This window comes from Quercus robur, chromosome 4 (assembly GCF_932294415.1).
Source record: "Quercus robur chromosome 4, dhQueRobu3.1, whole genome shotgun sequence".
In the NCBI taxonomy this organism is placed as follows: domain Eukaryota; kingdom Viridiplantae; phylum Streptophyta; class Magnoliopsida; order Fagales; family Fagaceae; genus Quercus; species Quercus robur.
The window spans coordinates 24,003,383-24,030,048 of NC_065537.1; the positions used below are offsets into that span (position 1 = coordinate 24,003,383).

Genomic DNA, 26,666 nt, shown 5'->3' on the forward strand with positions numbered 1-26,666 from the left:
CACAATAGTGCTCAATCCAAAAGAGAATGGAGAAGAAAACAATGAGTTGTTTAGTACTAGCCTTTGGGTTGATAATTATTTTGGTCCTAAATGCAAGTGCAAGTCCTTCAGATGGCATAACATGCGAGGAGGCTTTAACACAATTGATAACCTGCAACCCATACTTCCTGGGTTTTGGTCAATTGCCCAGCCTTATATGTTGTAAAGGTGTACAAAATGTATCGCAACAAGCAAACACCACTACAATACGCAGGTCTTTGTGTGAATGTTTCGAAAATACTGCAAAAGCATTTGAAATTATACCCGACAGACTAAAACAGCTTCCCCAACTTTGCAAAGTTGAAGTTCCTGTTCCTTTTGACCCCAATGTGGATTGCACCACGTAATCTCTCTCTCTCTCTCTCTCTCACACACACAGTGTGTGTGTGTAAAAAGGGTCATAATATGTATGAATTATAAGAAAAAAAAAATCATTTTTAATGAATCTTCTCTTTTCCTTATTAATACATTTGTGTTTCTTGATGTGCAGTGTCCCATGATGCTCTATGGAGTGAAGATTTTAGTGAAATAAACATGGAGAAGCAAGCTTGCAATAAATATAACCAGTTTTTATGGTGTAAAACTTAACTGAGCCTCACTTATTTTAACTATTTCTTATATTTGTAACATCTATTGTAAGTGAAATGAATAAAAATATTCATACTTTGTTTACCCAATAAAAATAAATGAATGAATGAATAATTTATCGCTTAATGAATCTCACAATATATTATTATTTCTCTCTACTTGTTTAAATTTGACTTAATATCCACACTAATATGTTGGGGCCTTAGTAGAAATTTTGAACAAACTGATATTATCTATTATAATCTATTTTTATTTACAGATTATGTAATTATATAATATAATCCTACCAATATGTAATTAATATGGCACAAACATAAGGAATGTTGCACCTACAATTTCTGAAAAATTGACTATTGAAATTCGATCTTAATGCTTATTATTAGGGGGGTTAATTTGGGTGAGTGTGCAGGGTTCATGTCATGTCAAGGTAGGGGGATTTGACTAAATGCCTCAACCTGAATCCGACACATTTAATAATCATGTCATGTCACTTCAACCGGGTTGACACGAATGTGGCACAACCCATTTCAACCCACATAATATTAAATATAACAACCATATAAAAATAAGTTATTTACATCCCGAAAGTAATGCATACACTTCAAGTCTTCAACCCACATTCAAAATAGCATAGTTCAACAAAAATATAGCATCCATCTAGAAAATAAGCCCTTTACATTCCAAAAGAAGTGTAGACACTTCAACCCAAATTAAAAATAACATAGTTCAAACAAAATATAACATCCATAGAACTTGCCAAATGCAAAGTATCAATATTGAAAGAGTTGTTGCAAATGGTAGACTAATCGTGACTATGACGATAAGTATCATCCATAGATTCTTTGTTGATGTCCAAATTCATAACATCTTCCACAAGCTCATCCAATTTCATTTGTGCAAGTTTTAAGCAAAAAAATATATAATTAAGTATTAGTAGTTATAAAAAAAAAAAAAAATGATCATTCCTCAACAATGTTACTAGAACTAAATAATTATTTAAGAGTAATGATAATAAAAAAAAAAATAGATATTTATAATAAGGTTTAGAGATTTAGGGTTTGTAGGGTTTAGACATCTAGAGTTTGTAAAATTTCAATTTACAATTATATAACTTATAAGTTTTTGTAATTACTCTCATTTCATTTTAAGTTTAAAATATAGGTTGGATATAAATGGTACTTGACAAATATAAAATAAAAAGAATATTTATTTGTTATATGAGTAAAATGAGCTTCATTAAATGGGTCATTTTGGGTAGACACAAATAAATTGGCATTTCTAGCGTGCTAGTGTGAGTCACACGGGTTGACCCGCTTATGACACATTTATTATCGTGTTGCTTTCAGGTCAACCTGTTTATAACCCAAACCCGCTAAGGCCCAACCCTTACTTGCAAAAACTTGTGTCTTGTTCATGTCGAGTTTGTGGATTGGGTCAAACATTGACACCCCAACTTATTATGATAGAATCAATGGCAACTTGAAATGATAGGCCACAATTAAAAATTAAAAATAAACTAGTTTGTAATTCATGCATACACATGTAAGTATTTAAAAATATATATATAATTAAATGCTTATTATCATTCCTACTAGAATTGAATACTAATAAGGGTCATTATTTTTTATTTTTTGTCAAAACTTTTATATATATATATATATATATATATACACAAAATAGAAATTTTACTCTAGTCTAATCTAAGTGTATATATGTGTGAAACTCCCTTCTGGAAACTTGAACCCGAGTCTTTACCCCCTACACCTCACAAACACTTATACTTGTGAAGTGACCACCACGTCAAAGGTGTGTGGTGTTTTGTCAACACTAAAAGACCTTGTAAAGATATTATTTGGTAGTCTCTGTAGATAACGTATTTTTTCCAGACTCAGATAAATTTCAATTCAGCATTTACAGTTCTAGAATATTCATTTTTTATCGGGACAATCTGGTAATCATGAGAAATAAAGAAATTTGTACCAATCAGATGTTGAATGCACCAATTTGATAGTTTGATAGCCAAAATTCAAATATTATCCAGTCAAATGAACTCAAAACATTATCCAACGACCAATTTCCATTTCCATCTCATTACACCCAGATTCAACATCCAAGATCATTTGATAGAACCTGACTAGGATTTGATAGGTGAGAAATTCAAGCTTATGAGAAAGATCATAAATTTCTTATAAAATAATTGTTGTAGGCCCAAATCGGATTTGAGACAAGCAAGATACATAAAGACACTGAAAATTACAAACAAGCCAGGTAGAACATCTATGGCAAATACCGAAAAGGGGTTTTTAGGTAAAACTTGTGTTCGGTACCCGTTTTCAAAGCTCAAACTTGCCAAATTCAAGGTCAAATTCTACAACTTAGTAGTCTTTTAAGGTTTAGCTCACAAATTTTCTAAAGACATTTTATTTGAAGCAAATCTATGTCCGAAAGGTCATAAAGTGAGTTTCCAAAAGTCTAAAATTAAAATTTTGGGCTAAATCTATTTTTGGGGTCCACAACTAGCTTGACAGGTCAACTTTGCACCCAAATAAAATTTGCTACAAGTCATGCATGGGTTATCGAAGAGCTTCGTACTTTTATAAGCTTGGATTGCATATTTACATCTTGGAACAAACTGTTCCTCAAGATCATCTCCAGATTGTATTATTAGGGACAGTAACTCATAGTATAAACTTAAGTTCAGTCAAGGAGACTACTATGTAAAATAAAAGAACCCTATTTCAAATCCATAATTTAATCTTGGAAGAGGCCAAGATGGCCATTTCACATATTCAAAAGTATGATTGTAATTTAGTCATTGACTTATTACTCAAATTTCATAAAAATTATCTTAAAGTTTCAACGATCACAATGATACATTCATTTACTCAACCGGATAGTCGAATTGAAAGATATTAAAAGATCAATTTTAACGGTTGAGACGTTGATTGGGTGAAACTAATGATACATGATTAATTGTAATTACTTTTGATTGGTCACTAATTAAACTTAATCAAATGAAATTTCCTGATTGGTTGAGTCTATGTCTTAAAATATAGATTGGTTCCTTGGATTTAAATAAATTAGCTTATAAAATTTAAAGACCGTCAGATAATATGATTTTTAAGTAATTATATTTATGAAAATTATTTTTAAAATCTTAATTATCACTTTGTAATATGCTTTTTCATATAAATACATTAAAATTTGTAATACATTTTTAAGTTTGGAAAACTATCCAAAAATGTATTAGTCAAGTAGCAATTTTCAGTCAAGTTGCAGGACAATTTGGCATAGTAAATGTCAGAGTTTAGACTAAACTATTTTTGGCAAAAATTGTAGCGAATTAATTTTTCCTACCGGTGTCAAATTTTCAGCTCAATAAGATTTTTGAGCAGAGAGATCGGATCAAAAAATTGAAATGTATTCAAATCTAAAAAGAGTGCTCGAGCTATTGCTTTAATATATTTTTAGATTACCATACATGGTAGAAATCCGTAATATAGAAAGAAAAAGGTTTTTAATAATCAAATTTTTTATTCAGTCCATCAATGACAAATTCTCGGATATGTTTCAAACAAGTTAGAAATGGAAGGTGGAGATTTCTTTTGTAGATATGTATAACATAGAAGGTGATAAATCATATACCTTTTTCTATTACACAAATAATTAAATCCATTAATTTGCTTTAATGATAGTCACCACCGGGCCACATAGGAGTGCCTATATAATCCTACCTCTATAAATAGAGAGCTTGCACCTATACTCCAAACCATTAGTTTTTAACTTTACAATAGTGTTCAATACAAAAGAGAATGGAGAAGAAAACAATGAGTTGTTTAGTATTAGCCTTTGGGTTGATGATTATTTTGGTCCTAAATGCAAGTCCAAGTCCTTTAGATGGCATAACATGCAAGGAAGATTTAACACAATTGATAACCTGCAACCCATACTTCCTTGGTTTTGGTCCATTGCCCAACCCTATATGCTGTAAAGGTGTACAAAATGTATCATAACTGAAAGTTCAAATATGTGTAAAAACACCCTTGAACGTTTAGACCCCTGTTGAGGTCTAAAAAATCACAGTAAAAATAAGCCCAAGAAAGAATAAGCTAAGCCCAAGAAAGAGTGAGTTAAGCCCAGAAAAAAAGAAAACGCAGACCAAGTCCAAAGGGATTATACGAAAGGCCCTGAGGATCCCGAAGCCCAGAAAAGGAAAAGCAACCAAAGAAAAAAGAGAGAGAACATCACAGCAAAGTATAAGACGCAAGGATCCTCAGGCACCATCAATAAGCGCAAAGAAAAAGAAGACCAGGACAGATCGATAGAAAGAAGACAGAAAAAGAAAACAAGAAAAACAAAAGAACGCAAGCGACCCTTCATGGCACAGACAGAAAAGGCGTCGGGGAACCAAGACAAGGAAGAAGAATGATAACAAAACAATTTCAAAAGAGCAGAACAGGATTCCGCCCAAATAGGAAAGAAACAGAAAGGTAAAAGATGCCAGAAGTGAGGATGCCGAGAAGGGCATACCTCAGCACATCCCAAAGAGGATGGCCAACCAGAAGCTTTCGAAGGAATCAGAACCAAGAGAAGGAAAGAATGAGAGAAAACGGAAAAGGGGACTTACCGAGATGATGAGGACAGAACATACTCTGTTTGCAAAAGACCAAAATAGGGGAACCAACGGTTCCCCAAGACGCCCAGAAAAACTCCACTATAAAAGGAGAGGATGGGTTGTGAAGAAGGCAGCGAGAAAAAAAGAAAGGAACAATAGAAAGAAGAGATTCCCTAGAAAAAATTATCAGAAAGTCCAGGCAGAAAGAGAATACTAAGGGAAAACAAATATTGCTTCCCGATATCCTGAAAAAGCAACTATGGCACATACTCGAATCCAATGAGAATCAAACTTCGCAAGTTTTGAAGGCTGAAATAGCCATTCAAGGCTGCAATTTTTGAGCTCGATTGGACCTTGTATCACGTCCTAGTAAGCTTGTTGTAATCAAACAGATAATGCTTTAATGAAATACTGTTTCATAATTCCCAGGATCCCCACAGTACTTTTTTTTATCGTCTTGCTAATCCTGTTTTTCTTTTCTTTCTGAGCTTACGTTGTTAATTTCTGGCACTCCTCGATATCCTTGTTTGTCATTTTTCGTATGTTGTCAGGAGTATTCTCTGCATTCACTTGATTCTTAAACAGCCATTTAGCTGCGGTGAGTCAAGGCCCAGTCCACCAAATCCTTTCTTTTTCATTCAGGCTCGGGATCCTTGGGCCTGAGTATCCCGAAAAAAGCACTCTCACAACCCCCAAATACAAAATAACCAATTCAAGCTTTATGACAAACAACAAGTGTGCGGAAAATGAACATAAGCTATAAACAGAATTGGAAATCAATCTAAGCCAATTATAAATCACATACACAGCAGAAAATAAAAGGCAAAGATAAAGGGAAGAGAGATGCAAATACAAGGACAACACACGATGTGTTATCGAAGAGGAAACCGAAGCCCTCGGCGTAAAACCTCTCCGTCGCCCTCCAAGCGGTCAATAATCCACTAGAAAATGTAGTTGGGATACATGAACAGCAATAGACCCTCCAAGCCTAATCTACCCGATGTACCTAAGCCCTCCAAGCTTCTTGCTCCAACGAGGTTGCGCCGAACCTTTTTCTTTTCTAGCTTACCAGATTCCGCTATAATCCATAGCATCCACCATCCTTGGCATCTTCCAATGCTTCCCAAAGCTCCAAAAATACTCAACACTCTAAATGGGTGTGGGTAGTGTTTGGATAGAAATCTCCTCTCAATAAGTATGACAATGAGAGAGGAAATGAGAAGAGACTACAAAGATTTCTCTCTAATAATGAGTAGCTCTCTCTAATTGAGTGGGTGTTTTGAAGAAACCTCTCTTAGGGTTTTTCTTTCTAAATAGCCACACCTATTTTGTGAGAATGAAGGGTATTTATACTGGTATGAGGATGGAATGCAAAGAGTCAATTTTTCCAAAACAAGGCTGGCTGGCGACTTGACCTCGCGACTTGACTGAGTCACGAGTTCAAGCCACGAGCTAACTTAATGGTCAGTCTGGATTTTTGTCCTGTAGTGCTCCAGGTGGCATGACTGTTTAGCTCCCCTGCATGCTCTACGCGTGTGCAACTTTTGGCGGCTTGCAAGCCGCGAGCTTCCCGCAAGATCAAGCCGCGAGTCCCTGCTTCACTGCACAGTCTTGAGCTTTTCTTCACACTCTCTCACACACTACCCTTACATGATCCCCACCTAAATACAAGGTTTCTGAGTGCTGTATTATAAGTAAATTTGTTACGGAATAAAGCCAACACATGGTTGATTAAATTCAACCTTACAATCTCCCCCTTTGGCTATTCCGTGACAAAACACCCTAAAACAGACTCTAGACTTAAACGTGAATTTGGGAACAATGGCAAAACTCACTCACACCTAAATCTAGAAGTTGTGAAGCTCTTGAATCATATGAACATGAAACTCCTGAAACACAACAATACACCATGATCATTGTATGCAGAAAACATGAAATGCATATGAAACAGGCTTAAGGTGATCAAGCAAAGATGAAGTGAGGTATCAAATCATGGCTTGATCAACCAAGTAATCACCACAAGGTAGTGATCACAATATTCATTCACACTTGGAATGAATACTTGAACATACAAGTTAACAAGAACAAAGCAAGTTACATGTATGTCCAACACTCAACCAATGCATAGTACACTAAGTATATGCATCTAGGAACAATCCTACAAGGGCACAAGAGTGACAGTACTTAAAACAAAATGCAAAACATTTAGATAGAAGTACTGATTTAAACAAAGTATAAAAGGCTGCATTAAGCAAGGTACAAACCATAAAGCCTATAGAAAATGATATCAAACCCTAAAAGCTTACAAAAGAAACATGAGTACAAAGCACATTATATTGAATAAAAACTTAAACAATATAAACTAAAAGTGCTTAAAGTTTCTCCCCTTCAAAATGATGAGAAGCTGTGATGCACTAGGAACATATATACTTGTAACCTGAAACAATTGCACAAAACACATTAGACCCTCAAGGTAAAGCAAGTAATAAAAGGACAAGTATAATGTAACAGGTAAATTGCGATAAAGTAAACATGATGTGAAACATGTGAGCAACTTGATCATACACCAAAACAGTCATATAGAAATGACTACAATGATCACATAGCAAAGCAAATGATCATCCGAACATGCATTCAAAGAAGCACAATAGCATAGGGATATATGCATGTCTAAAGCACAAACATGATGCAATGAGAACAACAAAGCATAACTCAAAGCACCATAAAGCCAACAAGAAAACAAACAGAACAAAGTTTTCTAGTTAACACAATGTCTTCTCCCCCTTGGTATATGCATCTCCACTATGGAAAGTCTCTCCCCCTACAAATGTGCACGAGAAATAGAATTTCTCCCCTTAAGGATGTGCACAAGAGTCATAACAAGAGTCATATAGAAATGACAAAACACTCCGGTATACTCTCTAGAATATACTCTCCCCCTTTTTGTCAGGAATAGACAAAGGGTCAAGGAGAAAAGAGTGCAAGAGATGAATGAGCGAACAATGATAATGATGCATGAGGGGAGCGAGGTGAATGAGAAAATGAAGCTCAAACCTAAGACAATGTAAAATGCTACTGAGCATAAGGTAGACATGACATGCTAGGATGAAGAAGCAAGGTCTATACCAATGCATGATAAGGGTAGCAAATGTGTGTGCAAAAGGTGGCTAAGTGCAATGCATGACCAATGCATGAAAAATGCACATGTGGGGTAAGGTGTGTTAAATACACAACCAATGAACCAAACATGTTCCTAATGAGGAAACATGAGAAACCCCAAAGTTTGGTACTCATCGGAGTCCAAACAAGCGAGAAAATGTCTAAGAGGCATTTTATCAAACACCAAGCATGCACACTATGAACAATAATGAGAAACAATGCATGAACATCATGAAATCCACCCTTAATACATGTTCTAATTGCCACAAGGGGCCAACATCCAATGCAAATCAACAAAATAAACCAATCCCATGAAAAAAATTTGACAAAAATTAAGTTTTCCCAACCCCTATGATGAAAATCCCAACCAAGAGCACAAAAACTCTCCAAAACATAATCTAAGGATCAAAATCAATGAAAAGAGTTTATAATTACCTTAGAAATGTTAAAGGAATGAAAAACCATTCAAATTGATTGGGTTTTGATGAAAAAATAGTGAAAGAGGGGTTTAAGAGAGGATGGGAGAGGTTTAAAACAAGTTTCCCACAAAAAGCCCTTTAAAAAGCTATTTTTGGGCATTTCGCGACTGGGCGAGTCGCGAGGTTCAGTCGCGAAAATTTTCGCGAGTCGCGAGTGAGTCGCGAGCAAGCCGCGAGTCGCGAGATTCAGTCGCGAAAATTTTTGCGAGTCGCGAGCAAGCCACGAGTGAGTCGTTAAAAGCTTCTGGATGAACTCGCGACTAGGGTTTCGCGACTGGCAAGTCGCCAGCTGAGCCGCGTAAAACTCTGACACCTGTTTTTCAAAACAGAACATGTTTAAACAATGAAAAACAAAGTAAACACTAAAAATGAACACAAAGAGTGATAAAAATCACTTCCAAAAACATATAAAATGATCAAAAATCTTTTTAAATTAATCCATATAAGATTGAGCACACACACATCACATTTAGACAAGTACAATCTAACAAATGAATAAGACATTCATTGAACATTAGGCATGTGTGTTGTGTGTGTGTATCAAATGTGGAATAGTCCTTAGTCTAGAGTGAAACTTCAATGATCAATTCAATCAAGTCATATACAACTAGTACTAAGTCAAGTGGTCTATCTCAATTATAGAAGTGAACATATATGACCTCCCACAAGAAAATGATTACATAAGATTGAAGCTTTTCATTTGGCTTCTTACAATTCATATCATTTGATCATTTTGAATCAATACAACTCATTTTGAGCAATACATCTCATTTTTGAGATTGATGCCTGAAATTTTTGACATTTGAATTTGATGAACAAGCCTTTGGCTTTTTGGGCATCATACATTTTCATATAAGTCGCTTTCCCTTTTTCCTAGTCGAATACTAGTATGTGCGACGGCTTTTGCAGCTCATTATCTCTTTTTATTTTGAGATTTACATTTATTGAGCTCTTTAAGCAATAAAAAAAATAAAAGAGTGGGAAGAAATATAAGCACAAGTCTACGCATGTATCAGAACCAACATGACTATAGACTAATCATTTATGACAAGCTTGAAAATCGATTTACAACAATCACACAAAGATGTCGAGATTTTTCCACAAAGATATAAGTGCAAAAATAACAAGCTAAGCTTGTAAATGCACAAAATCATTTGTACAAAGGTACAAGGCCAAACTCACATGTGATATGTGCTCAAACATATACGATCAAACTTTTTGAATTTTTCACTTTTTATGTAGTTTTGGATTTTTTACTCACACAAAACTGAAATATAAAAGTAAGATAAAAAACAAAACAATGCATATAAATAAATGCAAGATGCATAAAATGCATGAAGATATGACATTTAATGCATGAAGGGTCCTACAAAGATCGAAAGAATTAGATCAAGGACCAAAAGAGTAAAAGCTCAACCATAGGAACCCTTTCTCATCCAAACGGAACGATTGTTTGGAATGAGTGTCTCAAAAAAAGTGAGACGAGGGTTAGAAGAATGAGAACCGGAAATGCACTTAGTCAAGGAGTTAAGAGCATTAAACATTTTCTTTAACAACATGCTATTTTCACTCAAAACCGGTTTACTCTTTTTAGCACAACTTCCAAAAATCTGAAGTTTTTCTTTTCTTTTGATTCTTTTAAAAGCATGAAATTTAGAGCATTGAGGTCTTACATGACCAAAGGCACCACAATGGTGACACACAATGTGTTTAGGTCTACTAGGCTTTTTGGGAAGAGATCTAGCAACATTATTTTGTTCCCTTTTCAACTTGGAGCATTGAGGTCTTATATGACCGATCACACCGCAATGGTGGCAAGTTGGAACAAACTTAGATCCATTCAAAACCTTAGGTTGAAACCTAAACGGAGGCTTTGACTTAACAGCCTTTCTCTCCACCTTTTGATTTCTTTTATGTGGAGGAATGTACACCGATTTGTCCTTTAAGGTAGAACACACACTAGGCACAAAATCGGGTACCACAACATGATTGCAACAAATATTTTCATCATTTTTAACAATAGGTTTAGCAATCAAACACTTGGCATGCATCTTAAGAGATTCATTTTCACATTTAAGATCATCGACAAGTTTGATAGACAAAACAAGTTTAGCATCCAAGTCCATATTCAAACATTCAAACTCTTTCAGCTTTTCAAGAGAAATTTCAGCAAGTTTTTTATATTTTTCAACCAATTTGTTGGATTCATTGAGCTTAGCAATCAAATCATCCTTTTCACAAAATAACTTGCTCAAATTTTTTTGAAACTTCTTAGCATTTTTCTTCAAGAGTTTGTCAACAACACCCATAGATTCAAATAGCATATCATCACACTTATGAGGATTAACACTCATAGAGGCATTTTCACAAACATGTGGCATGTTACATTCATCACCAACCAAATCATGTAAAGAGGCATACAAAGCACAATCCATGGCAAATAAACACAAGAGGTCAAGGATCACACTTAGGTATTTAAACCACAACAAGTGTACCTGCTCTGATACTAAATGAAAGTTCAAATATGTGTAAAAACACCCTTGAACGTTGTGAGAGTGCTTTTTTCTTTAGCACACAGGCCCAAGGATCCTGGGCCAAATAGTTGTGTTTTGGTGGACTGGGCTTGGTTCACCGCAGCTAAATGGGGGCTGATTACGAACCAAGTTGTGCGCAAGTCACATAAATCTCCTCAAGGCAAAAATGAGATTCCTCCCCGGGCGTACTGTCGTGGGATCCCGGGACGTACTGTCGTGGGATCCCGGGGCGTATTAGGCCTGTAAGAACCCAGAATCTCTGGTTCTGTGTACTATACAATCTTTCTCCATGCTTGTTATGCAATGAAGTTTTGTCCTTTCCTTTTACCTCTATAGGTCCTACACAAGAACAACTATACAATGCACATATCTTCAAATAATTGTTAGTTTCTTAGATTAGGATATATATATATATATTAATACATATACATATACGTAAATGAATTTCATAAGAATGATTCAGCCACGAGGATCCTGACCCCAATTCTCACAGACTTATACTTTTGCACAAGACTTGTGGGATTTGGAACTCAAGTCTGAGTGGCTTTGCTTGGGCAGGGACTCAGCTTTACAAGCAAGAATATATATGTATTGAGCAGTAAGAAGCAGTAAAGAAATATGCAAAGTAATTGTTAGAAATTCTCAAATCAATATGAGATATTTCATTATTTTTCTTGATTGTGGATTACAAATGTGCTCACTAAGACGTGATACAAGGTTCAAATAAGCTCAAAAATTACAGACTTTGATGGCTATTCAAGCCTCTAAGACTTGCAAAGTTTGAATCCTTTTGAATCCAAGTATGTGCTACAGTAGCTATTTCTGGGATACCGGGAGACATTCCTCTGTTTTTCTTAAATTTTACAGAGCTCTAATGACTCTGTTATGATATTCTTCCTATTGAAAATTCTCCCCCCTTCAACATGGGTTTTCTCTTCCTTTTATAGCGTGTTTTCTAGGGTTCTGAGGTACTAGTGATTTCTCTCTTTTGCCCTCAGAGCTCGTGCTGTGTCATTTTCTTAGGAGCTAGTCTCTTCCCTTTTTTCTCATGGTTTTCATCTTTTAATACTGTTTCTCTAAAAGTCACTTGCTGAGTTTCCATTCCGGGGCGTCCTAGCCTTCAATCTCTCTTCCTTCAAGATTTCTCACTTTTCAGACTCAGCTGCGGTTGTATTTCCTTGCTGTCATTATTCCCAAATAGTTGGAATCTTTTACTGCTGGGTTGAAAGTTCTCTTCCAATTGCTTCTACGTATGATTTTCTCATTCTTGGTTCCTTGTGGTACAACTCCTTTGTTCATGAATGTTTGCTTTATACTTTCTGATTCTTTGCTGCACCACTGGGTACTTGAGAAGGACATCTCTGTTCTTCATTTCTTGTATTTCGTGGTATCTTTCTTGAGTTGTCTCAATCCTACAGTAGCTGTCCTGCATTACCTGAGGATCTCGGGCGTCTGGCAACCTCTGGGTATCCCGGCCCTCTGGCAGCCTCTGGGTATCCCGGCCCAGTTCTTTCACTGAATTTTGCTGGACTTTTTTAATGACCTTTTTGCTGGAAATCTGAACACAAATAGGGCCTTAATGTTGATTCTTCTTGCTGCTTGAATTGGGCCTTCTTTACTTTTCATGGAATGTGAAATTTTAGCCTTCAACATTAGCCCCCCGAGCTCATGGGTTACTTGTAGCCCACGTGCGAGAAAATAAATTGTTTTTGGACACTTTTCTGGTTTGTAGAACCAATGTGTAGATCAAATAATTCTTGAGGGAAACTCCAAAGGAATTGCTGCACTTCCTTCATGGGATGAACTTTCTTTTGTTGAGTCGAAATACCTCCAAGCCTTTGGTGAGTTTGCACCTTGTTGGAGGAGGGAAATGTCGCTAGCTGGTTTGTAATGTCATTGACTAATCTCTTTGTATAGAGACTTGCAAAAGCATCCATGCTTGTGCGGCTTCGAGTGATGTACTCTTAGAATTTTTTTTTTTAAGTTACACCTTCCTTGCTTCTTTAGGCTCCCTTGAACCAATTCCTTTCAAGGAGGTCAATCTTGTGCACCTTACACACCCACTTTTGGGTTTTCATACCCAATCAAGGCTCTTTCTCTTTGTACCCCTCGTTGGGCTTTGCTTACAATTTGCATCCTTTGCTAGGACATGCTACGGCTTGTACCTATTGCTGGTATGTACTACAGTTTGTACTCAGTGCTAGTACGTGCTACAAGTTGTAGCCATGACTGGGATATGCTTACAATCTGCACTTTTACCTATTACTGGTATGTGCTATAGCTTGTACCCATAAACTTTTGCTTTTGACCATTTTCTTGGTCGTACTTGGAAACTTTTGCTCTTGGCAAATTTCTGGGCCATGTATTTAGAAAAATTGTTCTAGGCCAAGTCTTTGGCTAGGTACATGGAAAGTTTGCTCTTACCAAGTCCTAGGCCATGTCACTTGGGAAAATCTATTTTGGTCAAGTCCTGGGCTAGGTACATGGAAAGTTTGCTCTTACCAAGTCCTAGGCCATGCCACTTGGAAAAATTCTGTTCTGCTCAAGTTCTGGGCTAGGTACATGGAAAATTTGCCTTTTCCCAAGTCCTAGGCCATGCCACTTGGAAAATTTGTGTTTTGCTCAAGTCCTGGGCTAGGTACATGGAAAATTTGCCTTTTCCCAAGTCCTAGGCCATGCCACTTGGAAAATTTCTGTTTTGATCAAGTCCTGGGCTAGGTACATGGAAAATTTTCCCTTTCCCAAGTCCTAGGCCATGCCACTTGGAAAATTTCTGTTTTGCTCAAGTCCTGGGATAGGTACATGGAAAATTTGCCTTTTCCCAAGTCCTAGGCCATGCCACTTGGAAAATTTCTGTTTTGATCAAGTCTTGGGCTAGGTACATGGAAAATTTTCCCTTTCCCAAGTCCTAGGCCATGCCACTTGGAAAATTTGTTCATGACCATTGAATTTTTCGATCTTCAGAAAAAGTTCCTTCATAGCCCCTCGTTTTCAAGTGAGCTCACTGAACTGATTTCTTTTCTTTTCTTTAAAGGGTTGAGGATTTGTTTTCTTCTCCGAGGATCTTCTAAAATGTCCTCTCTTAGCTGTGAACAAATCCTTTATGGAAATAATCTTCTTTTATGAGTCATCTAAGATTGCTCTCACTGGTGGACTGATGGCCAGGAGCTCCACCAAGATGATTCTGTCATGGTGTTTTCTTCAAGTGGGGGATCTTCGTACGGGGATCTTGGAAGGGGATGACTTCCTCTAGGCATGCTCGTTGAAGGCTGTCTTCACAAACCTCATAATCTGTTTCTTTACAAGGATCTCTACTGCTACTACTTTTTTAGAGATCTTCTCACTTAATAGGTATTTCTCTTCTTCGGGGAACTGGGTCAGTGGGTTTGTTACAGCTTAGCTCTTGATAGCTCTGGGGATCCTTCAGACCTATGTTGTTTTGGGAAATTAATATTAACCACCTAGCTACTCTTCAAGATTGCAAGGGCTGATCGAGGAGGGTTTTTATTGGATGAGAGCTTGTCACCAACAGGATTTGGTGGGATGAAAAGTAATGATTCAGTTGTTGAGATGCATAACTGCCATACACGCCCTTTCTATGTTGGGATACCTCATTTCAGTGTCCTTCAATGCTTTGTATGCTTGGGATCAAGATCCCAGGTACAACAATAGTGATTTTGCCATGGATAGTACCCATATGGTAGGCAAATGACTCATGATCTGTTGAAGTTTTATGAAAGACATTTGGTTGCTCAACTGCCCATATGAAAATATTCCCCTTTTTCAACAGTTTGGATAGTCCACTACTGACCAAGGTTGGTCTTGGTGTGAACTTCCTAATGTAAGAAACTCTTTCTAAGAAGCTCTTGAGTTCCCTGATCGTGGCATGCCTCTTCATGGTTGATATTGTTGTTGCCTTAGTTGGATCTATGAGGAGATCGATGTTAGGCAAAGGAAATTTATCCTTTGGACGTGCCTTATTTAATTTGAAGGAGTTCACGCCAATAAATCTTCATATTTTTTCAATAGCTCCACCAGTTGCTCTTTTTTCTGTACTGACTGCTGATTAGGATGGGCCCTGGGTTCCTTGCGTCAGCCCCCAAGTTCACCTCTTCTAGTTTTTCCTTTGGTAAGATTTATGTCTTCCTTTCCATATCTGTAAGTTTCTCCAGGATCTTCGTAAACAGTATATTAGCCTTCCTCCTTCTTTCTTTTTCTGTCCAAGGGATCCCTCAAACCATGGGCATTACTTCCTTCTTCTAGGATGGGAACCCCTCGGGATCCTGGAGATGGGAAATTCTGACTCATCGTATCCCCAGGTTCCTCCAGGATCTCTTCTTGGGCTATCATGTAAGATGGTGGACCGAGATCCTCTTGTAGGCTACATTCAGGTCCCGCGTGCCTTCATAAGCAATATTCTGCTTTCCCTCCAGGTTTCTTCTTCTTCTGCGATAGGAGCCCACGGGATCCCAGATATGGGAGCCCTCCGAGATCCTAACAATGAGATATTCTTCAGCTGGAGCTGATTCATCATAAAGTATATTTTCCACAAAGTTTATTATGTGCTGGATGAAAGGACTAAGATTGGCAGCGACTTTTATGGGCTTCCCATTCAATCCCTCTTTCACGTGCTAATGGTACATTGAGAGGATCAGACAATACTTGTGATGTTGTGGTTGGCCTTTAAAGCTAGTTGTAGGTGTTCTTCAGTGGTCTCTGTATCTCCTCCAAATCTTGTTATTTCCATGGGTGAGCCCAATCATTGAGCTGCAAGAGATGATAGATGCACTGTATAGTTGTTGAGTTTTCAATAATGTTGATTTTGCTGCTGACTTGCAATATAGTGTTTCTATTGATTTTCTTCAAAATATATTTAAGGTCCACTGCATAATAGGCTTTAGCCCCCAAGACATGAGGTGGTTGTTGAATCATGCTTGATCCACCTTCTCTTGATGCTATTATGGAACTTCTATCCATTTTCCGGATGCCTCCATTTTTTTTTTCACAACCATTTTACTTTGCTGGATTCGTGGAAATACTTCGCCTTTGCTGGAACTAACGATCTTTTAGGCTTTGTTGAAATTGAGGGTGTACTTAGCCTTGTTGGAATTAAGGATCTCCTCAATTTTGTTGGGATCAAGGATCTCCCAGGCTTTACTTTCCTGGAGTTAAGGATCTCTTAGACTTTGCTGGAATTAAGGATGTACTCAGCCTTGCTGAAATAAAGGATCTCCTCAGATTTGTTGGAACCAAGGATTTCTTAGGCTTTGCTGGGATCAAGGATCTCCCAGGCTTTGCTTTCCTGGAGTCAAGGATCTCTTAGACTTTGTTGGAATTAAGAATGTACTCAGCCTTGCTGGAATAAAGGATCTCCTCAGCTTTGTTGGAACCAAGGATTTCTTAGGCTTTGCTGGGATCAAGGATCTCCCAAGCTTTGCTTTCCTGGAGTCAAGGATCTCTTAGACTTTGCTGGAATTAAGAATGTACTCAGCCTTGCTGGAATAAAGGATCTCCTCAGCTTTGTTGGGATCAAGGATCTCCTCAGCTTTGTTGGGATCAAGGATCTCCTCAGCTTTGTTGGGATTAAGGATCTCCCAGGCTTTGCTTTCCTGGAGTCAAGGATCTCCTAGACTTTGCTGGAATTAAGGATGTACTCAGCCTTGCTGGAATAAAGGATCTCCTCAGATTTGTTGGGACCAAGAATTTCTTAGGCTTTGCTGGGATCAAGGATCTTCAAGGCTTTGCTGGGATCATGGAACTACTCCATTTTGCTAAACTCGTGGGTGGAGCCAAGGAACTTGTCCATTTTGTTAACCTGCGCCATATGATATTATTATCAAGTTGCTGCAAAATTATTTAGCCCCACAACGTGAGGAAATTGCTTTGCTATGTAATTTACATTTCATCAATTCTCTTTGATTCACTTATTTCTCTTTCTTCTTTTTCTTTTTAAACAAATGAAACAATATCATGAATTTTTTTTAAAAGAAAGAATACATTAGCCCCCAAATGTGGGGCCATTTCTCTATTATGTAGCTCATACAATCTTCATTTCATCAATATATTTTATTTGTTCACTTCTCCATTTTTCTTTAAAGTAATAAGACAATATTATAATTGTTTAAATATTACTACATGACCCCCTGTTTTTCTTTTAAAAAGCAGGGCAATGATCTATTATGTTCAAATTGTAAAGCAGAGAAAATAATAACGCATAAAACTTATCTTGTGTTGGGAAATTCCCCAAAATTCCATATAGAGTCTCTCGGTAGAACGTTCGTTGGAGGAACCCACACTTTTGGGATCTTGATGTTGAATGCACTAAGAGGAACTTTCCTTCCTCTAGGTGTTTCCTAGCTTTGGAGCCATGCTTGCGAAGGGACTGCTTTTTCCCTCTCCTTTTTCCCAGTCCCCAGTGGAGTCGCCAAAATGTGAGAGTGCTTTTTTCTTTAGCACACAGGCCCAAGGATCCTGGGCCAAATAGTTGTGTTTTGGTGGACTGGGCTTGGTTCACCGCAGCTAAATGGGGACTGATTACGAACCAAGTTGTGCGCAAGTCACATAAATCTCCTCAAGGCAAAAATGCGATTCCTCCCCGGGCGTACTGTCGTGGGATCCCGGGACGTACTGTCGTGGGATCCCGAGGCGTATTAGGCCTGTAAGAACCCAGAATCTCTGGTTCTGTGCACTATACAATCTTTCTCCATGCTTGTTATGCAATGAAGTTTTGTCCTTTCCTTTTACCTCTATAAGTCCTACACAAGAACAACTATACAATGCACATATCTTCAAATAATTGTTAGTTTCTTAGATTAGGATATATATATATATATATATTAATACATATACATATATGTAAATGAATTTCATAAGAATGATTCAGCTACGAGGATCCTGGCCCCAATTCTCACAGACTTATGCTTTTGCACAAGACTTGTGGGATTTGGAACTCAAGTCTGAGTGGCTTTGCTTCGGCAGGGACTCAGCTTTACAAGCAAGAATATATATGTATTGAGCAGCAAGAAGCAGTAAAGAAATATGCAAAGTAATTGTTAGAAATTCTCAAATCAATATGAGATATTTCATTATTTTTCTTGATTGTGGATTACAAATGTGCTCACTAAGACGTGATACAAGGTTCAAATAAGCTCAAAAATTACAGACTTTGATGGCTATTCAAGCCTCTAAGACTTGCAAAGTTTGAATCCTTTTGAATCCAAGTATGTGCTATAGTGGCTGTTTCTGGGATACCGGGAGACATTCCTCTGTTTTTCTTAAATTTTACAGAGTTCTAATGACTCTGTTATAATATTCTTCCTACTGAAAATCCTCCCCCCTTCAACATGGGTTTTCTCTTCCTTTTATAGCGTGTTTTCTAGGGTTCTGAGGTACTAGTGATTTCTCTCTTTTGCCCCTCAGAGCTCGTGCTGTGTCATTTTCTTAGGAACTGGTCTCTTCCCTTTTTTCTCATGGTTTTCATCTTTTAATACTGTTTCTCTAAAAGTCACTTGCTGAGTTTCCATTCCGGGGCGTCCTAGCCTTCAATCTCTCTTCCTTCAAGATTTCTCACTTTTCAGACTCAGCTGCGGTTGTATTTCCTTGCTGTCATTATTCCCAAATAGTTGGAATCTTTTACTGCTGGGTTGAAAGTTCTCTTCCAATTGCTTCTACGTATGATTTTCTCATTCTTGGTTCCTTGTGGTACAACTCCTTTGTTCATGAATGTTTGCTTTATATTTTCTAATTCTTTGCTGCACCACTGGGTACTTGAGAAGGACATCTCTGTTCTTCATTTCTTGTATTTCGTGGTACCTTCTTGAGTTGTCTCAATCCTACAGTAGCTGTCCTGCATTACCTGAGGATCCCGGGCGTCTGGCAGCCTCTGGGTATCCCGGCCCAGTTCTTTCATTGAATTTTGCTGGACTTTTTTAATGACCTTTTTGCTGGAAATCTGAACATAAATAGGGCCTTAATGTTGATTCTTCTTGCTGCTTGAATTGGGCCTTCTTTACTTTTCATGGAATGTGAAATTTTAGCCTTCAACAAACGTTTAGACCCCCAAATACAAAATAATCAATTCAAGCTTTATGACAAACAACAAGTGTGCGGAAAATGAACATAAGCTATAAACAGAATTGAAAATCAATCTAAGCCAATTATAAATCACATCCACAGCAGAAAATAAAAGGCAAAGATAAAGGGAAGAGAGATGCAAACATAAGGACAACACACGATGTGTTATCGAAGAGGAAACCGAAGCCCTCGGCGTAAAACCTCTCCGCCGCCCTCCAAGCGGTCAATAATCCACTAGAAAATGTAGTTGGGATACATGAACAGTAATAGACCCTCCAAGCATAATCTACCCGATGTACCTAAGCCCTCCAAGCTTCTTGCTCCAACGAGGTTGCGCCGAACCTTTTTCTTTTCTAACTTACCAGATTCCGCTATAATTCATAGCATCCGCCATCCTTGGCATCTTCCAATGCTTCCCAAAACTCCAAAAACACTCAACACTTTAAATGGGTGTGGGTAGTGTTTGGATAGAAATCTCCTCTCAATAAGTATGACAATGAGAGAGGGAATGAGAAGAGACTACAAAGATTTCTCTCTAATAATGAGTAGCTCTCTCTAACTGGGTAGGTGTTTTGAAGAAACCTCTCTTAGGGTTTTTCTTTCTGAATAGCCACACCTATTTTGTGAGAATGAGGGGTATTTATACTGGTGTGAGGATGGAATGCAAAGAGTCAATTTTTCCAAAACAGGGCTGGCTGGTGACTTGACCTCGCAACTTGACTGAGTCACGAGTTCAAGCCGCGAGCCAACTTAATGGCCAGTCTGGATTTTTGTCCTGTAGTGCTCCAGGTGGCATGACTGTTCAGCTCCCCTGCATGCTCTACGCGTGTGCAACTTTTGGTGGCTTGCAAGCCGCGAGCTTCCCGCGAGATCAAGCCGCGAGTCCCTGCTTCATTGCACAGTCTTGAGCTTTTCTTCACACTCTCTCACACACTACCCTTACATGATCCCCACCTAAATACAGAGTTTCTAAGTGTTGTATTACAAGCAAATTTGTCACGGAATAAAACCAACACATGGTTGATTAAATTCAACCTTACAATAACAGGCAAACACCATTACAATACGCAGGTCTTTGTGTTAATGTTTCGAAATTGCTGCAAAAGCATTTCAAATTATACCCGAAAGACTAAACAGCTTCCCCAACTTTGCAAAGTTGAAGTTCCTGTTCCTCTTGACCCTACTATGGATTGCAACATGTAACCTCTCTCTCTCTCTCTCTCTCTCTCTCTCTCTCTCTCTCTCTCTCTCTCTCTCTCTCTCTCTCTCTCTCTCATTGTGTGTATGTAAAAAGGGACATAAAACTTATGGATTATGAAAAAATATCTTTTTTTAATGAATCTTCTCATGTCTTAATTAATACTTTTGTGTTTAATGATGTGCAATGTCCCATGATGATCTATGGAGTGGAGATGTTAGTGAAATAAACATGAAGAAGCAAGCATGCAATAAATATAGCCAGTTTTAGTGTAGTAGAACTTATCTGCACCTCATTTATTTTAACTATTTCTTATATTTGTAACACCTATTGTAAGTGAAATGAATAAAAATATTCATAATTTATTTATCCAATAACTTTTTGCTTAATGAATCTCACAAAATATTAACTACTTGTTTAAATTTGACTTAATGTCCACGCTAATATTGCTGGGGCCATAGTAGAAATTTGAACATACCAATATTATTTGTTATAATCTATTTTTATTTATAGATTACATACTTGTATAATATAATCCTACCAGTATGTGATTAACGCTATGTTTATTTCGATGGAAAACCTTGTGTAAAGATCGTTTTCTATGTTTTTCAATGTTTGGTGGCATCAGAAAAAAATGAGTCAGAGAAACTATTTTTGGTCAACAAAAAAAGTATGATTTATATATTTTTAGAGATTGTTTTCAACTAAATATTTTTGGAAAAATAACTATATCTCAAAGCAAACTAAATAAGAGATGTTAGAAAATTATTTATTAACTCATTTAAGGTTGCTACCAAACATTGAAAAATGAGATAATTTTATAGAAGATTCTTTTTTGAAAAATGACTCATTTTTTAGAAACCATTATTACTGAAATAAACAAAGCATAATACTACAGCTCAAACACAAAGAATGTCAGCACCAGTAATTTTTAAAAAATTTGACTATTGAAATTCGAGGTTTTGAAATCCGGACCGGACCGTATGGTCTGACCGGATTAACCGGAAACCGCTCCTTGAGACGGTTCTTTAACTTTCAAAACCCGTTCTACACAAAAAATGCAATGGACCGTACGAACCTCGGTCGAACCGGCTGGGTTTGAGAACCGTGAACGGGTCTCACGGTTCAGGCCTAAGCTCTTTCAAAAAAAAAAAAGAGAAGAAGAAGAAGAAGATGAAAGATGACGCCGAGAACATGGATTAAAAGTGATGGTACCGAAAACAATACCACCAATGAGTCACACGTTCCTCGTACGATCACTAATGGCACCTGCACAACGAAAAAGAATAACCTAGCGGGGAGTACCGGTGTGGTACCGGCCAAGTACCCTCCGAAGGTCAAATTAGAATTATTCTCACTGCTCTAGAGTGCTAGAGAGGGTAAATTACGCGTACCTTGGTTTGTGAGGGTGCTTGGGTTTTTATAGTAGAGAGGGCTGACCCTCTTTTCCTTGGAGTAGAAGTCTTTTCCTTATCGGAGTCTTCCTGGGCGTATTTTACGGGATCCTTTCCATATAGGAGTCCTTAGGTTCCATGAAACGTGGGGAGCAAGTTATTTATTTGTACATGTAAATGTGTAGAATAGGCGTTTCATAGACCGACCCCGTCAGTCTATGCGTCCCGTCAGTCTACACATATCCTATGACCTTCAGGACGTTCGTCTTTGTGTCCTTTTGCCTTAGGTCACCGTCAGCCTAGAAGGTATGCTGACGGCAATAACGTCTCGTCACCATTGCAAGGCATTCACCGTCTCCTTTGTTAAGTATGTGCCGTCAGTCTCTTTTTAGGTCTTCACCGTCGCTCTTGTCCGTTATGTACCGTCACGCTGGCCAGCATAATTTTATCCTCATCATTTGCCCCCTACTCCATAACTCCGTCACCCTCTGTACTGACGGGCTATGGAGTTTGTTTTTCAAAAGAGGCAGAAACATCGTTTGCGTGGATCTGAGCATTTAATGCCTTGGACAGGTGGCTCGTTCCCATTGGCCTCACTTCTGACGAGATGTCGCTTCGTCTTCCGCGCCATTTTTTCCATATATAAACAGCGTTTCCAGTCACTTTTTTCACTATTTCATCCTTGCTGAACTTGTGGAGAGACAGACCGTCGATCACCTTCCGTCAGCTTTAACTTCCGTCAGCTTATCCGTTGCTGTAGCCGTCCAGAGGGCTTCCATACCGGTAAGTTTTCATCCTCTCTCCTTCTCTTTATTTTTGCCTCATTAGTGAGGCCGTCAGCCTAGGTACTTAGTTTGAACCCGTCACTTGTAGGTAGTCAGATGTCGAGTGACGCGTCTTGTGACGAGTCGTCAGTCCGCGAAGGAGCGGGCTACGACGAGACCTTTGGCTCCGGAAACGAGTCGGACTTCTCCCTCCCGTCAGAGAGAGAGTCGTCAGCCCAATCTCCTGACGGCAATGAGAGTTTTGCTGAGGGAGAAGATGAGGGAAGAGGGGATGAAAATGACGGGGGTGGAATGGATATTGACGGAGGAAATAGTGACGGGGAGGAGAGATCCAGTGAAGGAACCTCGGAGGGTACCGTAGATAACCGTCCCTTCATTCTTCCTGAGGATTGGGCTGTCAACAGATTTTTGCCTGGGATGAGTGGTAAAGTTTTTAGGGAGTTACGGATCCGTTATCAGATCCCAGACCACATCCCCCTCCGTCTCCCTAGAGAGGGTGAGAGGTGTTACTCCGGGCGGACAGCGGACGTTGGCATGTATGACGCCATGTTTGCTGCCGGCCTGAGGTTACCGTTGACGGCTCTTCACCGTCAACTAGCTGACTTCCTTGGAATATCCGTCACCCAGGTTGCCCCAAACGCCTGGAGGACTTTTATAGGAGCTGAAATCCTGTGGGGCAGCTTTAGTGGAGGGCACCGTCAGCTTACACTCGGAGAATTTTTTTATTGCTATAGGCCTCATCACATTGCCTCGTCTAAGGGGACTTATCATTTTAATGCCCGAGAGAAAGGGCTACGGTTAGTGTCAGATATGCCTGACTCAAATAGGAACTGGAAGAGTAGGTATTTTTTCGTTGAGGGGACGGACTGGGTGTGCCGTCAGGAGGAGTGGGCGACGATGCCCAGTGGTTACTTTGACAATACCTGGGCCTTTGTCAAGGATTCAGGTTAATCCCGTCACCCATGAGGCTCGTGCGTTTTTTGAAGTGACGGTGCTAACACTTGTTATTTTTTCTTTTTCCAGCTTATACCCGTCCGCATATAACTGACGAGCAGGAGGAGTTCATCCATCGGATTCTAGAAATTCCTTTGGAGGACCGTAAGTGCAGGGATTTGATTACCCTTGACACCCTCCATCTATACTGTGGGGGCCCAAATCCGTCAGCGGAAGCTCGTAGGTTGGAGGAGTTTGCGCGACGTCGTAAGTAGACTTTTATTTTTCCGTCAGTTTCATTATTTCCGTCACTTTTCCTAAAGTGTTCTCTTTTGTGTTGTAGAGATGGATTCTGCGAAACAAAGGATACGGGCTGCCGCAGCTCGTCAGAAGGAGGAGAGGAAGGCCAAGGAAGCAGGGGGGGAAGCCTCGTCAACCCCCATGGCCGTCGCCAAAGTGGCGAAGAGGAAACCTGACGGGAGTGACGGCCGTCCCTCAAAAAAGCCTGCCGTCACTCCGTCAGTCGAACCATTGAAGGAAAAGTCCCCTCCGACGTCTGGCCATGGTGCGGGAAAGGGGGTGATGACTTCTGCTGGTCCCGTCACTGAGGGTCCGTGCCGTCTCCTAACCCACAAAGAATATGCCGTCGGGGAGGTTGAGTCCCTGATAAAACCAACGGACATGGAGCCCTGTGATCAAGTAGGGACGGAGGATTTAGGGGCGTCGGCCCTCTTTGATCTCTCCAGGGTAAGTTTCTCACATTTTTGGGTTGAACATACCGTATCTTGTTTTGGCGTACTTTTTATCTGACGGGAATGCTCTTTCAGGCCTTGGTTCGTGTCAAAGCCCTCCGTGACCGTTGCGTGGCGAAGGAGGGGGTCGTCAGTCGAGTTCGCAGCCATAACAAGAACTTGCTGAATCAGCAGGCTCAGTATAAGGAAGCCGTCCGTCTTCTTAACCAGGAGCTGCAGAAAGTCAAGGAGAAACTGACGACGATCAGTGGCGAGAACGTCAAGCTCCAAGGAGAGGTGACGGCTCTGGAGGAGAAGTTACAGACGGCGGGGGCTGACGCGATTGGACACTTCAAAACGTCGCAGTCATTTATTGACTCATGTGGTCAATATTACGGCACTGGGTTCGATGACTGCCTTCGACAGGTCGCGTCGGCCTTCCCAGAGCTGGACTTATCTGGGATTTCAATGGATGATGGAGACGACGTCTCTCTTCAGCCAGAACCCACTCCGGAGCGTGACGGCTCGGTAGTCCTGGCTCAGCCTGCTGCTAATCCTACAGCTTCAGATTCTCCAACCGTTATCGTGGATGTTGAAGATCATCAGGCTGACGGAAATCCTGCTGACGCTCCTCCTGCTTAACCATGGCTATGTAAAAATTTTTTGAAAATAGTTGTAATCTTTAGACGGTTTTTTGGAGAACAGTTGTAATTTTTTAAACAGTTGTAGTTTTTAAACAGTTGTAATTTTAAACAATTGTAGTTTTAAACAATTGTAATGTTTAAGTGCCCTTGACGTTTATGCATAGTTGCGCGTATTTCATTTCCGTCGCTTTTATCTCTATCTCAGACAAATGTTGGAAATTCCCGTCTGCTTTTAATACGTCGGCTTTTTAAACTGTTTGAATACCTCGTCAGCTTTGAGACCGTCAGTTTACAAGTGTTATCTTTTGACATCCTTGTTGGTCCGTCAGTTTTGAGGACCTTGCCTCAAAGATGGTTATTCCACCTTATCGGACCGTCAGCCCTTAGGTTGTTAGTCTTTTTTGGGCCGTCACCTTCTTGGCCTTGGCCATGATGTCGTTTGACATCCTTTTGGTCCGTCAGTTTTGGGGACTTTGTCCCTACGATTGTTACTCTATCTTGTTTGACTGTCAGTCTTTTGGCTTTTAGCCTTTTTGGGCCGTCACCTTCTTGGCCTTGGCCTTGATGTCATTTGACATCGTTTTAGCCCGTCAGCTTTTTAGGTGTTGATGTCTTGACATCTTTGTTGATCCGTCGGCTTTTTAGCCTTTTCGGACCATTGTTCTCTTGGCTTTTTTAGCCTTGATGCCTTGACATCTTTCATTAATCCGTCAAATATTAAGGCCTGGGCCCTGTGATGGTTACTCCATCTTATTGGACCGTCGGCTTTTTCTTTAGTCCGTGTGTTATGGACTTAGTCGTTTTTTGGGCTGCAAACTTAGTGGTCCGTCGGAAGGAAAATACACTTCAGCAATTTCTGAATAAAACTCCTCTTATTGCCATGCATTTAAATAAAAGTAATTAAAACCAAATCCTGCCCTTTGGGCTAAAAAAGTTGTTGCGAAAAAACTAAAATAAACGATAAATCTGAGGAGTTAAACTATAATTTGCTGAAAATATAAAAGGAGTTGGTCTTCATGCTGCTGCTCCTATTGGTAGTATTTCCGTAGGTGCTCGGTGTTCCACGGATGTGGTAGTTTCTGTCCCTCCAATGTTTCAAGGTGGTAAGTACCTTTTCTCTGCCACGACGAAACTCGGTAAGGACCTTCCCAATTGGGGCCGAGCTTCCCTTGGGTAGGGTCCCTAGCGGCGCCCATGACTTTTCTAAGAACAAGGTCTCCGACTTGGAAGTCTCTGTGTCGGACCCGAGAGTTGTAGCATTTGGCCATGCGATCCTGGTACCTAGCGAGCCTTTGTTCTGCTGCTGCCCTGATCTCGTCCACTAGGTCGAGCTGTAGTCGCATAGCCTCGTCGTTTCTGCTCTCATCGTGGTTGTGTACCCTGTAGCTTGCAAGTCCAACTTCGGCCGGGATGACTGCTTCGCTTCCGTACGTCAGGCGGAACGGAGTCTCTCCTGTGGGTGTTCTTGCCGTCGTTCTGTATGCCCATAGTACA

At 39.3% G+C, this 26,666-nt stretch overlaps 1 protein-coding gene and 1 long non-coding RNA gene across 3 annotated transcripts; one reads left to right on the plus strand and one right to left on the minus strand.

Annotated features, from left to right (window-relative positions):
* Positions 1–6,002: 6,002 nt before the first annotated feature.
* On the minus strand, positions 6,003–20,085 carry LOC126724395 (uncharacterized). Its single transcript, XR_007654964.1, has 2 exons — positions 19,689–20,085; positions 6,003–6,150 (listed from the first exon to the last, which is right to left on the minus strand). It is a non-coding gene; the product is annotated as an uncharacterized LOC126724395 (long non-coding RNA).
* Positions 20,086–21,897: 1,812 nt separating this feature from the next.
* LOC126720921 (uncharacterized) lies at positions 21,898–25,566 on the plus strand. Of its 2 annotated transcripts, none has more exons than XM_050423794.1 (3): positions 21,898–22,862; positions 23,888–24,544; positions 24,625–25,566. In XM_050423794.1, the coding sequence occupies exons 2-3, from the start codon at positions 24,143–24,145 to the stop codon at positions 25,168–25,170; spliced, it is 948 nt and encodes a 315-aa protein (XP_050279751.1). In that variant the 5' UTR covers positions 21,898–22,862; positions 23,888–24,142; the 3' UTR covers positions 25,171–25,566. The 2 variants fall into 2 exon arrangements, with proteins under 2 accessions (XP_050279751.1, XP_050279752.1); XM_050423795.1 differs by lacking the exon at positions 21,898–22,862 and adding an exon at positions 23,267–23,810.
* Positions 25,567–26,666: the final 1,100 nt, after the last annotated feature.

What these genes read in the sequence shown, in the direction of transcription:
- LOC126720921 (XM_050423794.1), top strand. Translation starts at nt 24,143, where the DNA reads ATGGATTCTGCGAAACAAAGGATACGGGCTGCCGCAGCTCGTCAGAAG. An exon ending in CCCTCTTTGATCTCTCCAGG is followed by an intron (nt 24,545 to 24,624) that starts GTAAGTTTCTCA and finishes ATGCTCTTTCAG; the next exon opens with GCCTTGGTTCGTGTCAAAGC.